Source organism: Adiantum capillus-veneris, chromosome 12, assembly GCF_014529385.1.
Source record: "Adiantum capillus-veneris isolate H3 chromosome 12, ASM1452938v2, whole genome shotgun sequence".
Taxonomy (NCBI): domain Eukaryota; kingdom Viridiplantae; phylum Streptophyta; class Polypodiopsida; order Polypodiales; family Pteridaceae; genus Adiantum; species Adiantum capillus-veneris.
The window spans coordinates 2,659,598-2,674,621 of NC_140942.1; the positions used below are offsets into that span (position 1 = coordinate 2,659,598).

General features: G+C 40.5%; 1 protein-coding gene across 2 annotated transcripts in view; it reads left to right on the plus strand.

Annotated features, from left to right (window-relative positions):
* Positions 1–11,271: 11,271 nt before the first annotated feature.
* Positions 11,272–15,024, plus strand: part of LOC147445217 (lysine-specific histone demethylase 1 homolog 3-like) — a 41,714-nt gene continuing 37,961 nt past the window's right edge. Inside the window, exons 1-2 of one of the 2 annotated variants that reach the window (XM_086524772.1) lie at positions 11,272–11,425; positions 11,548–12,177. In XM_086524772.1, coding sequence (XP_086380898.1) covers positions 11,561–12,177 — 617 coding nt within the window. In that variant the 5' untranslated portion in view covers positions 11,272–11,425; positions 11,548–11,560. Of the gene's footprint in view, positions 11,426–11,486; positions 12,178–15,024 lie in introns of those variants that run through there. The other variant, XM_086524773.1, reaches the window with a different exon arrangement.

Here is a 15,024-nt window from a genome sequence, read left to right on the forward strand (position 1 = left end):
ATCCACAAAGTGTTCTCAACGTATGCGCATAAGTTTGTTGAAAATATCAACCCACACTCTCTTCACAGAGAGAAAAACATCAATGCGCAAAACAAGAGAATGACAATGCTCAATCCGAGCTCTCTGAATGTAGCAAATCACCACAATAGGCATACATAATCTTCAACTTTACCCAGCAGCCGGTCAGTCCATATCTCCCAAACCGTTTAGAATTTGTAGAAACTTCCTTTTGCAAAGTTGTAGACCACGCAAAACGGTTGGGTAATGCACTTGAAATGTGTTATTTTTATAGGTCGAAATAGATCTGTAAAAATATGCAGTTGTGTACCCTAGATGTGCAGGCAGTCTGAGTGACGTATCTCAAAATTGATAAAGATTTTGAGAAAACTTTCTTTTGCAAAGTTGAAGAGGACAAAAAACCAATAGGTCGTAAGAGAATCGGCTTGAATGAATACGTTTTGATAGGCCAAAACAGATCTGCAAAAACGTGCTGCAGTTTTTAATGCTTCTATGTCTGCTTCCCCGCTAAGCTCCAATGGTGCTCCCAATCCCTGAGCTCTGATACCAGTTGAAGTGCACGAGTGAGAGCGTGTGTGAGTGTGTGCAGTAATGGAGAAGAGAGGAGAAGAGGAGACCTTGTGTTTGCAGGGGCTAAAACTCACACTCTACATGTGAGCCCCCTTTATTCTATTATGTACATAATGAATAAGTATAGTGGGCAGGCACCTGGCCTAACTGGCCATATGGGGCTTTACCCCAATAGTGGAAATGGAGGGCGAAATGAACCCAAATAAGAAATCTGAGCAATCCAAGCTCTACGAGCATCCCCAAAATATTTGTTGACCTGCCGATGCTCGTAAAGCTCACATAATTTGGAGAAAGTGAGCAGGTATGTGTTGGAGCTACTTGCAACTAATCCTGGGAGGACGCAACCTGCTTTGATACCAATTTTTGGAATTAGGGATGTAAGGAAACACACACTATTTGGATAAGAAGAAGGAAGCTCAAGGCACACAACGGAGAGTATATTCTTAGTGTTCAATGGAAAGATAATATAGCCCTAGAGTGATGGGCATGTATACAATGCACGGGAGAAAAACCTCCTAGTGAGGGGAGAAATGCCCCGGTGGTCCCAAGTGAATATATACTCCCCCCTCCCCCCCCCCCCCCCCCCGCCCCATCAGAACGGAGGGTGCCCATAGTACATTTCGATACATTTTCAGCCATAGCCAAAAATTGCTTGAAACACACAAACACTTTGGACTTTGCTTTAAGCAGACATACCCATGCATGCCTGGAGTAATCATCAATGAAAGTCATGAAGTACAGGTAATTTCCCAAGGATGGAGTTTGCATGGGCCCACAAACATCGCTATGAACAAGCTGCAACCTGCATGTACCCCTAAGTGAACCATCCTTTGGAAAATTCAAAAATTGCTTCTTACCCAAAATAAAGCCTTCACAAACATGCTCAACATGTGCTTCAAGAGGTAGCAAAGAAGCAACCGTATCAAATTTTCGCAATTGCAACAAACTCGCAAAATTCAGATGCCCAAAACGTGCATGCTAATGGTTTGCATCTGAGATAGCCTTTGAATCCACTTGACTGCATTTGCAAAATTCTACCCACACTTGTCATACAAAGTGAGCTTATACAGCCCATGACATAAAATTCCCGATGCAACAATTTTATCACCAAAATTGAGATATGTACTGTACATTTGTCATCCACAAATTTCACAACAAGACCAAGTCTAGCAAATGCAGATAAAGACAAAAGATTCTTCTTGATCCCAGGTATAGTGCATCAATAAGTGTGAAAGAACTTCCGTTCACAATAGCTAGCACAATCTTTCCAACTCCCTTGACTCGATAAGAGGAATTGCTAGCACAAGTGACTTTATTCCCGTGAGGAACATCCTCGAGAGAGGTAATCAAGTCACGATGAGAGGTAATGTGCTTTGTAGCACCATTGTCAAAGTACCACACATGAGCATCTACATCAATGATATACATGCATCATTGACAGAAGGATTATAAGTGCACTCACACTAAAAGTCCATTATGCATCTACATCAACATCACAATCTCCTTTCAGAGAAGACTCTATAATAGCTACATTTGTAGTGGAACCAATCTCTTTCTTCTTAGCCTTTTTTGCCTTCAATTTTGGGCACTACTTGATCAAGTGATCATTAGCTTTACAATAATAGCAACGCATCTTCTTTTTGCTCTTTTCGCTAGAATTTTAGATGAAGTGCTACTAGCAGAAGCATCAGGAACGAGTGCCTCTCCACTCGCAAAAGAACCATGAGAAGTGGTTGCATTGCTATTATCACTTTTCTTTGAGCAGCAATAAAGGCATGTTCGACTGCTTGTTAGCCCTGTTTTTTCTGGAAAGTGACTCGTGCAATAGCAATGTGCATAGTGCATCAAACTTGACAACTTCAGGATTTCCTTGGGTCATAAGTCTCTAAGTACTAGCAAAAGTCTGGTAAGAATCTTGCAAAGCATCAAGAACAATCTGCACAAGGGAACTCTCAAAATGGCTTCACCCGCATAAATAAGTTGCCATTATTATCCTTGATACCAGCAAGAAAAGTGTCCATTTCATCTTCCTCATAAATAATCTTCGACTCCAACTCTTTACATAGCAATGCAATTTTTGCCTCATTGCAACTTGCATAAAGACCAACGAGAATATCCCAAGCCTGTTTTGCAAATTTAGTTGAACAAATGTGGGGACTAATAGTGTGCTTCACAGATAATGCAATCAATGCATGAGCCTGCGCATCCCTTACATCCCAATGAGCCTGCTCAGTCATAAGCAAAACAACTCTAGCAGCAGCAATCCTGCCACCAAAACCTGCAACATCCTCAACATCATCTGCATCCTCAAAACAAGGGCGTACATCAATGCCCTGCACAACATTCCAAACGCCCTTCATATGTGTTGTTGTCAGCCATGGTGAATGCCTACACTTGATGTGAAAACTACCCAAAAAGAGGAGAAACAAAGTGAGACTGATGTGTACTATATAGCACAACCGTAGAAGAATGTAAGTGATTTGTCATGCAAAAAAGGGCATTGACAAAAAATTTGCACAAAAAGACAAAATTGCCTATGCAGTGCTGCCCGTAGTGGAAACGAAGGCCGAAACGAACTATATTTGTCGACCTATTGATGCTTGTCAAGCTCACTGAAATCTGAGAAAGTGAGCAAACGTGTGTTGGCGATGCTAGTGACTAACCACAAAGGACGCAACCTACTTTGCTACCAATTGTTGGAAATAGGGTTGCAAGGAAATGCACACAGCTCGGAGAAGACGAAGGACGCTCAAGGCACACAATAGAGATCACACACAATGGTATGGGCTTTGCCATCTTTCCCTCGATCACTTCGGTCTTCAGATTGTCCAAACATTGTGCTAAAAAGTGTGCATACTTCCCAAACATATTAGAGCTGAAATTCCTTCTCATGAAATTAGTTCTTCCCCTACCTCTACCAGAAAAAAATTGGTATCTTCTTCTCGAGCCATTCCACTGGTATTTGCTCTATTGTTTGGTTTCTCAATAATTTTTTCTTGCTTAGCCAGTTTGGGGTTGGTCAATGCAATCAGTGATACATCCTTTCCTTCCTAAAAAAAGGTGTATCCTAATTTTACAATAAATCCACACATGGCCATAGGCGTTATAATATATACATTGAACGCATTCATATGTTTGGTGTTCTTTTGATTTGTATTAATGCACCAAGTTTTTACCTTTCCACAAAGGTTTGGTCTTTGAGATCTCATATATCTATTTTGAAAGCTCTTTGATTTTCAATGTCCAATATCCTTTCTCCTTGGTTTAGTGTTTATCGCCATATGAATTGGAGGTTGATGATGTGTCTTTCACTGGAACTTGAGTTGGTTCTAGCTTTTTGGCATTTCTCCTTCTTAGCCTATTGTTCCAATTTAAGGGCTCTCTAAAGCAAGTCATTGGATTTCTTGGTTGGAGTTGGCACTTCTTGCTCTTAAACCCACTAAGAAAGCAAGCTTGTGTCCTTTCCCCAAACGGTGGCTCATGTAATTGTCTACTCAGATCCTTGATCTTCTCTACATAGCCCTTACTAACAGTTTGTCATGTTGTATCTTGTCCAGGTTCTAGAGGATGTCTTCATCCCCTCTGTTCTTGTTGTACTCCAGAATAAATGCTTTCTTCAGATTACTATATGTCCTTAGATTACATGGCCAATAATGATAGTACCACTTCTTAACTACATCTTTCAGTGTCCTTGAGGTCAACATAGTCTTCTCCTTGAATGCTATGAATGTTCAGAAGCTCTATGTGCGTTAGCATCTTCGATGCCTAGGTTTGCTTCTATCTCCTCACCCTAAGAACTTGGCTAAAGGACATCAAAGTCCTGTTCTGATTCTTTCGCAACCTTACTAATGTGATCTCCTCTTCAATGAATGGTCTGACATATCTCCTTTCTCGTGTTGGATGTCGTGCAGACATTTGTGAATAGTTGACTAACTTTGAGTCCTAAATTGGGAGATTGGTTCCTATCAAGAGCGTTAGCTCACGACCATGATCATCAAAATGGAATGAATTGGGCAGAGTTAAGACTCAAATAATTGAAAAGGAAGTTTGAACATCTAGTATGGTTACAATACAAATGGTCAAATAATCAAATGGGGTGTTGAGAATCTTTCTTTCCTCTTCCTGAAGAGATATGATTCTTTCAAGCTCTAATTGTGAATACCATTCCAATTACAAGATCTGTTGTTGAATTTATAGCACTACTTGTGGCTATAGGAGTGGTATTTCAAGGGGTACGACTCATCCTATACAAAATCACTCCATGGGTGTTGAGGGTCACAGTTTGATCTCATCACAATTGTACTTTCAAGGAAAAAAGTCTGCAAATTTGCCAAGGGATAGTGGAAAAGCTCAACTTCCAAAGTTGATTCAATCATCATTAGACACGATAGACTATGTTGGTCACCGTTTCATGCTAGTTGAAAATGAAAATGAAAAAATCAAAGCATATTCGAAAATAAAAATGAACCAAAATTAGATGCATACCTGGTGGTTGGACATAGTGTTCACTTATCCGTAGCCAAATACACATGACTAAATCTCCCACTAGTAACACTAATTGAAAGATAAAGTGAAAAGCAAGAGTATTGCACCGATAACCATGGGTGTTGCCTTTGCAATCCAAACCCCGTCAGTCTATCCATGTTTCAACATGGATAGACTGTTGAAACTAGCTTGAAACAATATCAAGAACAATTTTAGTGGCCAAAAACTGTCGAATACATACTTGTTGAGGTTACAAGTATTGTAAACAACATTTATGGATGGTTGTTCAAACTTATAGCAAGGCTATGATCTGTTAATGAAAATGATTCATGGTTGGTACCTAGATGTGATTATTTTCCACAATCTATTATGGTCCAACGGTTTAGCAAGGCTTTCAAGTGATTACAATGGGTTATTTACCCCTTATTTTATACACTACGAGCATACGTTCGCAAGAAGCAACCCAAATGGAAAGATTGTCTTTCTAGTTTGGAGTTTGTTTATCATGTTGCAAAGCATGTTGCGACTAGGTTTAGTCCGTGCATGTTTATGTCAAGTTTTCAACCTTGATCATCAATTGTAGTGGGGTTGTCTACTAATAGAAATGATAGGAAGTCAAGGACTTAATACAAGCGAATGAGTTATGTCAGCAGGTCACTTGTATGGAAAGTTGACAAGAGGTATTCCCGCATGTTCCACTATCTTCAAAAAGTCTGACTCTTGGTCATTCACTTACACACCTCTTAGTTGTGGTAACTTGTTTACAATACTCAAGTGAGTCATAAATAGAGTCTACACACTATGTTGAATTTAACCCGGTTACACTAACAATTATATAGGGACAACAATGTGGAAAATCAAGATGTTTCTCTTGGTTTCATTGAACCTCCTATTGAACTGTGTACTGGTTACATGAACAACTCGACCTCTGAGAGGTGCCATTGTAGAAAACATTAATGTTCTTGAGAAGGTCTTACCAATTTTGTTTTTTAGGACAAGAATGCTTTTCCACAAGGGGGAGTAATGTCATGCCAAGGGTACGACTAGGAGGGCACGACCTTGGAAAAGTGTCGGACACACTTGCACTATAGGGGTCTATACATAGCTAAGAGTCAGAGGGCCAGGGGCCTATATATAAGACGGTTGGGTGGTTATTTTGCAGGTTTTCTCCCCTCTATCTTACACCACCACTTCATGAATCTCCCCCTTCCACGATCTTGTACACAAGAGTTTCACTTTGCATGCCTTATATCCCTTGCTTGTGGCTCCCCTCCCCCAATACATAAAGGAGGAACAGCCACGTTGTCGTGACTATTCCCCTCTTGGGGAATAAATGGAAGTCTACATAAAGGGACTTGTTTGGCGAGAAGGCCCCTGGGTGGAAAACCCCCCTTGACAAAAATGCCCCGCATGGCCGTCGCCGTTAGTAGCAATGCCAATAGCATCATGAAAAATTCCCAACATCGATAAAGCTCACGAGCACAATGTCATAGCCAAGGCCGCTAGAGCTCATGAGTGGGGGGGGGGGGGGGAGGACAAAGTGATGGCTTTAAATGCATGTGGGTTCTTCTACACGTCTCAGGGCAGTCCACAACTTATCTACCCTTTTTAACTTCAATTGTCACCAAACTTCTCCAAAAATAACAAAGTAAACACATTATTTTTGTTGTAGATATTTCTCTTGCAACCCAAAAAGGGTATGGCTAAAGCCGACAAGCTCTCAGACAATTTCCTCACAACCTGAGCACCAACCTCGTCTGCAAAACATCAAGTCAACCCATCCTCGTATTGATAATTCTCATCCAATGATGCCTGAAAACAAAACAAAAAAACCTTTTCAACAAAGAGTAATTTGGGCACATCTTGGCCAAATAGGGCTAAATTCGAACCCTATAAAATCTTGCAAGCTCTTGAGAGAATCTCTCATACCTCAAACTTTAACTCTGGCCCAAAGCCATCGCATCGCTTTTTGCCATATGATGAAGCTTGAAAATCGCAAACCCTGTGCATGCAATAATTAGACTAAGTGTAACTCATTCATCTTGAGCTCGATTTGAATCCTATTAATAAACACATCTAGAAGATCGAAAAGTGTGGGAGAGAGGGTGCTAAAAATGAGTGAGAGAGAGAAAGAGGGAGAGTATATTAAGTTAAAAATACAAGTTAAATTAGTTAATAAAAATTTAAAAAGAAGGAAAAACTAATGAAAAAAACAATAATGATTTAAAGGACACCAAACAGATGAGAGAAAGGAGTATGTGGGGTAGAGTAGAAAAAATAAAAACCAAAGTCAAAAATCTGAAAAATACAAAAGACAAAGAGAAGGAGGTTTGTGTGTGTGTGTGTGTGTGTGCGCGCGCATGTGTGTGTCTATATATATATATATATATATGCAAATCCTTGTTCAAGGATAATCCCCAAAGTCTAGTTTGCTCTTGGGATGCTTGATATACATACTTATGAGTGGAGTGAGCATGTTCTATGGTATCTTTAATGTTCGAAGGAGAGGATCGAGCTTTCTCATGGGACAGGCGGCAGAAGAGGAGGAAGGGATTTCAATGAGCACTTGGTAGGTCGTATGAATTCTAGGAATATACCTATGAAGGGAAGTCATGCCATCACAAAGGTGCCGTGTAGATTGCCTAATAAAAGTGGGGAATTTCTCTCACCTTTATTTCTCTTCATTCAATGAAGACATTATGAGAGCACTCATGGTTTATTGCTTCCATCTTTGTTACATCTGCTTCTTTTGATAGACTCAAATCTCTTGTGGTGTGGCGAGATGACATTACCATCTCTTGTATTTATTTCCTACACCAAAGGAGGTCCTAGGAATTGCTTTTGCATGGGAGAGGAGGAGGGGGACATCCCGAGAGGCTTCAAGGCTAAGATGTGAATAGCGAAGCATGACCATTTGGAAGGACTATGTGGTGGAGGTAAAACTTTTTCACTAAGTCCAAAATAAGGATGCGTTTTTTATATGAGTTTTTTCTCAACTCAAAATCATGATTAGTTTGATCTAAAACGGATGCTTTTCCCTAGAAAGAAGCATAATAGGATTTCTTTTTGACTTTTGTGTTGATGGGTGAGTTTTGATGTGAACTAATTTCTCAACTCAAAAGGATGATTAGCTTTATAGGTACTCGTCGTGCTAATATCACCCCTTATGACTCAACTGAGGTTACTAGTTTGTGAGATGCAAAGTCCATGCCAAGGCAACAAAAACGATTCATGTTCAAAGCCTCGAAGGCCATGATTATTTTTACAAATATCTAAGCGTCTCTTGAGAAATATATCTCTCTCTCTTTTCTCTCTCTCTCTCTCTACTCCAATAGTTAGGCACTTTCTTCATAACTGGCTCCAAAGGTCATTTCGACCTTAGCCTATACCCTACCCTCTAGCATGTTTATGGAATGTGTTAAGGTAACCATCCCTTAGGAGCCTATGAAATAGGTACAACTGTTTCTAAGGTGCTGCTGGTATACTTTGTGTGAAGTATGTCAAAAAATTGGAAATCACAACTTTGAAATTTGACTTTTAGAGCACAAGCACTTGATATCCTTAGAATTAGGCTTGATCCACCTCTTGCCCAAGGAGGGGGTCAATCATCAACAAGGGGGAGTCCCTCTTAACCTACACTGAGCTTAATTGCCACTTTGTGGAGATGCTACTATAAGGTATGTCAATGTGGTGTCAGACTAAAAGGGTAGTGAACCTAGGGACTCTATGCATGTCAATAGTTACCATGAAGAGGAATATGACCCTAACTATTTTTTAGCGGATTATACCGCGTCTACTAACTACACTATGAGTACTCTAACGATGGTTCTCTACCTATAATGATATTGAGCCCCTTAAGTCAGAGACCTCCAATGATGAGATCAGCTTGCACCCTAGTCTAAAGGTGCCTATTTCAAATGTAGTGGTAGCCATCGGGTGAGATAGGGTACATGGCCAATTTCTTGTTGATAATGTGGTGAATGCTATATTTTCCATGGAATTCACACTTTTTTTGCATAACTCAAAGGAGGAAAAACTTCTTAAAACAAAGCTTAAACCTAGTGCAAGTTTTGTCTTCACCTTCCACTTCCAAAGAGGAGGAGGTAGAACCTTCGAGGACATTCATTCAAGCTTAGGCTAGATCTCATCCCACTCAAGATATTCTAGAGGTTCCTCATTAAAAACGGCATCTTCTCATTCTTCTAAAAAGAAGAAGACTAGAAGAGGATGGAGGGCAAGGCCAATTTTTCTTGAGTCTTCTACTCCCCGAGTAACTATAAGCCTCGTAATTTGACAAGAGACCAAACCAAAGATTTTTCTTTGGGATGTGATTTTTGATGCTTGGCTAAGTGGGTATTTGATGCCTTTGATATTTACTGTCATTCTTTAGAAAGTGATTTTGTATTTCAGTAAATACTCTCTGCATTGATTTCTTGTACTGTTAGTGGTGAGGTAATGGTCAAGGATTAAAATTCAATCATCATCCTCAATAAGTGGAATATCATGTTCATTGAAGGATAGGTATTTACTTGTGTATTTCTATTAATGTGCCATAGAATTAATGAGCTTAGGCAACCTTAAATAAAAAACTATATGGAGATTCTATTGACCAAGAGTAAAAAATCCATTGTTGAGTATTTTCCTTATGAGGGTTTGGCATATGAATGATTTCTTTTTGCATGTATAGACTCTGGCTTTGCCTCTAACTAATCTGTATGTAAGATATTTGACAACTGCCTTTGATATAGTGTTTATGGTTAATTGGTCGTGGCCTTGAGGACAGATGGTTTCTTTTGGCATGTATAGACTCTGGCTTTGCCTTTGGCTAATCTGTATGTAGGATATTTGACAACTTATTGTTTATGGTTAATTGGTTGTGGCCTTAGGGACAAATGCTTGTGAGCCTTGACTTTGGAACTTTTGCTTAGCTATTTTTTAACGTAGATAGAGTTTGCAACAAGATAATAGTTTGTAAGTAAGAGCTTACTTATGCTTATTTCTAACTAATACTGGGAACTTGGTTTTTCTATATGCCAATTTTGGTTTGCTTTGGTGTTGTTGCTAACCCTGAAAGAAGAAAGAGATGGGCTCCTAGTTGTTGATACTTCTTCTTCCAAATTATACTTTGATGGTTGGTGCCCTTAGATTGGTATCTCGCTTTGGATGAGGTTGGTATTTACCTCACTTCTTCTATTGGTTCATGAATACGACTATATAGTACCCTAGCTTTGCCTTATACCCACTATTGATAGTGATGGGTTGCTTTATAGCCACTTGAGGTAGCACTCCTATTGAGTGGAGCCATTTGCTAGCCACTTCTTGAACATTCGGAGAACTAGTTTTACATGCTCATATAAAATGTTTTTATTTTATGAAGACTTTCAATGATGGTTTGCTAGGTATTTTCTTGATTGGTGAGAATATTGATTGCCACCTTATGGATACTAGTTACTTGGAAAAAATAGGTGTAGTTGGTCGCATAAGCACCTTCCTGCTTATGCAGTTGAAAGTAATTATCTAACGGCCCTATATTATACTCTAATATTTTGGAAGGATAACTCAAATAGGCCGATGGTGCTCATAAAGGGATTTCCCCGACTCTAGCTAGCTCTAACCTTTTAGCCAGCCTATATAAAGGTTAATTGCTCTATGGTAAAAACTTTTGCTTTAATATAGGTTTGCACATGTTTTTGAGAAAAAGAGAGATAGTCTTGGAAGTTATGTACATTGAACCTTACCATTAAAGTCTTTTATCACGAGAATATAACTTATATACAAAGAAAGCTTTCGTGTTGAGCTTTTCATACAAATAATTTATAGAAGTGATTATCTTTTGGTTTAGAAAGTGACATTGATAACAACAGATAAGGTCTGTTTACACCCGTCGTATGTTATCACGCCTAACTTATTGTTTTGTTTGGTTGCATGGGTATAGGTGAGGAGCCTCCTTCTTTTTCTTCTAGAAGTGGTTGCTGTACAAAGTGCTTTTGTTGGATGAACACAAATCCACCTCCTATGCTATGAATGAAGCTTCATTATTGATTTAACCCTGTACAAGACATTTGTTATTAATTAAATGATATTGTACAATCACTTCGGTCTATGATTTCTTAGAACTATTAATGCGCTTTGTGTTATTTATATGCGCGCGCACACACACACACACACACACACACACACACACACACACACACACACACACAAAGTCCTCACTTCACCCAAACTTTAGATAAATAATCTCCGCTCCTTACTCATATGGACACGCTTGATGATGCTTCAAGATCCAAGGTGATTGGATCAATCCAATTATGGAAGAACATACTTTCAAATAGTTGGCTAAGCAAAAAGCAAGGTTAATACAACTACCATCCTATAAACAGGCACTGTTACTTTTATTTAATAGTAAAAATATATCGAGAGAGAGAGAGAGAGAGAGAGAGAGAGAGAGAGATGGCTCCTTTGGGTGTGTAGCAGAAAGAGTAACAAGATGCATTCAACATCGGAGGGGAAGGATACCCAAAGCAAGGTGGAAGCAGGTGATTTGCGCGGCAAGAGGGCGTGTCTACGTGGCATGTCAGACGAAATTGAGTGCAGGCCGGGGGATCCATGCACGGATCGTAGTGACAACGGAGAGGCACAAGGAAGCGACCTCAGAAGCAAGAGCATGAGAAAGGACGATGAGATGACTATATCCGGTGTGGCCTTCAAGCTAACTCAGAAGCCTCGCTCTCTCAGAGGTAACGGTGTCAAAAAGCGGACTTGGGGATGGATTGATGTGTGGAAAAGCTTTGATTCCAAGGCCTCCAAAAACTCAGTTGCTGATCGCACAACCAGACAATCCAGAAAACGGACACGAAGAGAGGTGGCTTCAGATGGAGATATGGAATGGGAAGCTGTGACAGGAGAAAGTGGAGATGCCAACAGAAAAAAACCATTACGGTGCAAGACATGGGGTGGCTTGAGCCTAAGTGTAGAAGAATTGAATGGGGAAATTGCAGCTGTAACAGTCGGATTACAGGCCGACATGCCCAGTCCGTCTGAACGCATCCGATTTAAGGATGTCTTGAAGCGGAGAGGGGGGCTTCAAGAATATCTTGAATGCAGGTACCGTGCTTTTTTGGTTTGTGTCTTGTGTCTTTCTAGCTATTCATGTGTGCCACATATATCGTATTGGACCTTAGCAGCCAGAGGTTTCACGGATTGCATCTTGCTATCTTTCAATCAGCATTGATAGATGACAGACCTTTAATGTGCATGCAATGAGACACTTACAAACAAGTTACCCTATAATGCCCACACACACATGGTGCTGCGATGAATGGCAGGGTGGTGGTGCAACAAAGGGCAGGGTACTGCTGCTACATGAGAGGCTCTGGGCTTCTATGCCAGGAAAAAGCTCAGTATTGCTCCAAAAATGACCCATGATTTCAAGGAGAAGCTGGGTAAAGAGAAAAACTCAATCCAAATATTAGTCTGCGATTTGCTTCAGAAAAAAATCAGCCTTGCAATGAGCCCCAAATTGAACTCGTGAATAACATCAAGCTGTCTTTTAAAGGCTTCATTATGACTGTATATCAAACCAAAAACAGGGCATGTTCTTCAAAAAGAGCTAGGTGCTCAGTCCAACTAGAATCCCACAATCTCCTAAAGCAAAAAGGCAGCCTTGCAATGAACACGTGAATCAGGTAGAATTTTGCTTCTTATTACTTCATTAAACCGATGCTCACTTCCATGAGAGGCGGCCACTCAGTGTGTCAGCAAAATCGCTCTTTTTCAATTAGACACGCATCTAGGACAACTTGTCTATAGTCCTGAAGAGTCTCTCCTTCAAAAAGCAATTGGTTCCAATGTGAGAACATCTAGATGCTTCAAAGGATGGAGTTAACCATAAAGATGCGAAAAGGTATATAAATTCCAGCTACGTTCTAGGAGCTTGGCAAAAGAGTAGACCACCATTGCATAGCATTTCCCTTCAAGAAAGGGAAGGTTTTCCGACAATGGATGCTTCCGTAAAATTCCTTCTAGAGAAGGCTGCTATATAAAGGCTAAAGCTTTCTCCTCATCATGAGGACTGTGAAAGGTGTCAAAACTCGATACTTTGGCCTCTGTCTTGTAGTCTTTTTGAAAGTTCATGGTGTAAGTTGATCATACGGGGTAGGTGGGTCGTAACAGAGGGTTGACAATTCCTCCGAAGGTTGAACGGAAAGTAGCTGCAATACCTAGGTCCTCCTCCCTCATACACTTCACATCCAATGCTGGATAGTTCTTGAATTTAACTAAGAACCGTGGAATCAGTTTACCTTTCACTTTTCTTTCTTGTGTGCCAAAATCTGTTCTGGAACGAGTATCTCCTCGCTCTCTTCCACTCCGGGTTGCTCATCAGGCTCCCCATCAACTAACACCTCACCTTTAAAAGGTTTCGAGAGACTCACATGGAATGCATTATGTGTCAAACTGGTGATGTGGCTAACCCGGACACACACAGACATTGCCCGGAAATCGCGTCGCGATTTGCGCTGACACGTGGCAGCTGTACGAACCCGCTTTTTACGACACTGATGATGTGGCAGTATGCTGTACGGAATTCCAGAAATTATGCAAGCTGATTTTTATGGCAGCTTTTGGGCAAATTGCTTTTGAGATTAAAGCTTTTGAGTTTAGAGATTTTTGGGGCTCTGCTTTTGGGCATCCCTTGTAGTTATAGATAAGCAGGCAGGGCCTCACTTCTCAGGACATTTGGACGCAGAGTCTGAGAGTGAGCACCTACCCGCTCTCTTGTACTTTGAACACAGATTAATACAAAAAGAAATACTGAAAGGGGTGCCAGTATTTGGGGCCAATACCTCTGGGCACGGAACTACGTCGGGCTGTGTCAATTTTGTGAACTGTTTTGAAGCGAATCTTTGTTGTGTAGCGGTAGAATCTTGACTTGGGGTGTCCAAGTTTGTTACAGTGGTATCAGAGCGCGGCCGATTTCTCTTCTATCGGGAAATCCGATCCTTTTCTCGCGGCACTTATGGATTCCAACAAGAAACTGTTGACTTCTTCTGCATCTGCGAATGCTGGAGGAGATCACGAAGAAGATTCTCATGAGCTACAGAGGAAGAGTACGGCCCACCTCGGCCTACTCAATCCGAGATTGAAGAGATGGAACGTTGACAATTGGTCGACGAGACAACAAAGCAGATGATTAAAATTGCGAAGAATCCAAAATTTGCAATTTTTTTGCTCTCAGCAACCTCTCTCAGAAGTGCACACCCAGTGGCAAAAAGCCACACAACTACCCATCAAACCAGCAATCAAGAAACCACCTTCTTCGAGGATGTTTACAGAACAAGAATTTTAAGAGGTGGTTCAAACACAGATTAGTCAGCTTTTGGACGCAAACAACAAATCCAAAAAGCACGAGAAAAAGCACAAGAAAGGGATTGACTTCTCGGGTTATTTGGGTAGTCAATCTTCTTTTGCATCGGCTAAAAAGCAGAAGACGCGTGTACGATTTGAAGGACTACCCAGTTCTTCTTCTTCTTCTTCTTCTTCTTACAGTACTTCTAGCTCTTCTGACTCGAGCGAAGAAGACAAAAAAGACAAAAAGCGAAGCAAAAAGCAAAGCTTTGGAAAGGGCAAGAAAAAGGCAAAGAAGCCTAAATTTCGCTAGGTTCTGACAGTTCTACAGAGGACTCATCCCCAGACAGTTCAGACTGCGACGATCACATGTTTTATGCAAAGAAGAAGCATTTTTATAACGCCAACCAATATGACTTCTTCGAAGATAAAAGCAAGAAAGTAAGAGAATTCAAAGAAGGTGGACAATCAATTAAGTTTGACTCTTTTCTTGGATTCCGAATGCTTCGAGGGCTTTGGCCTTCATACAGTAGTTTGACATAGCTTTCTCTGGAGGGCATTACTCAGAGCACTCCAAGATTAGGAGGGCTACATCTTTCTTCAAGG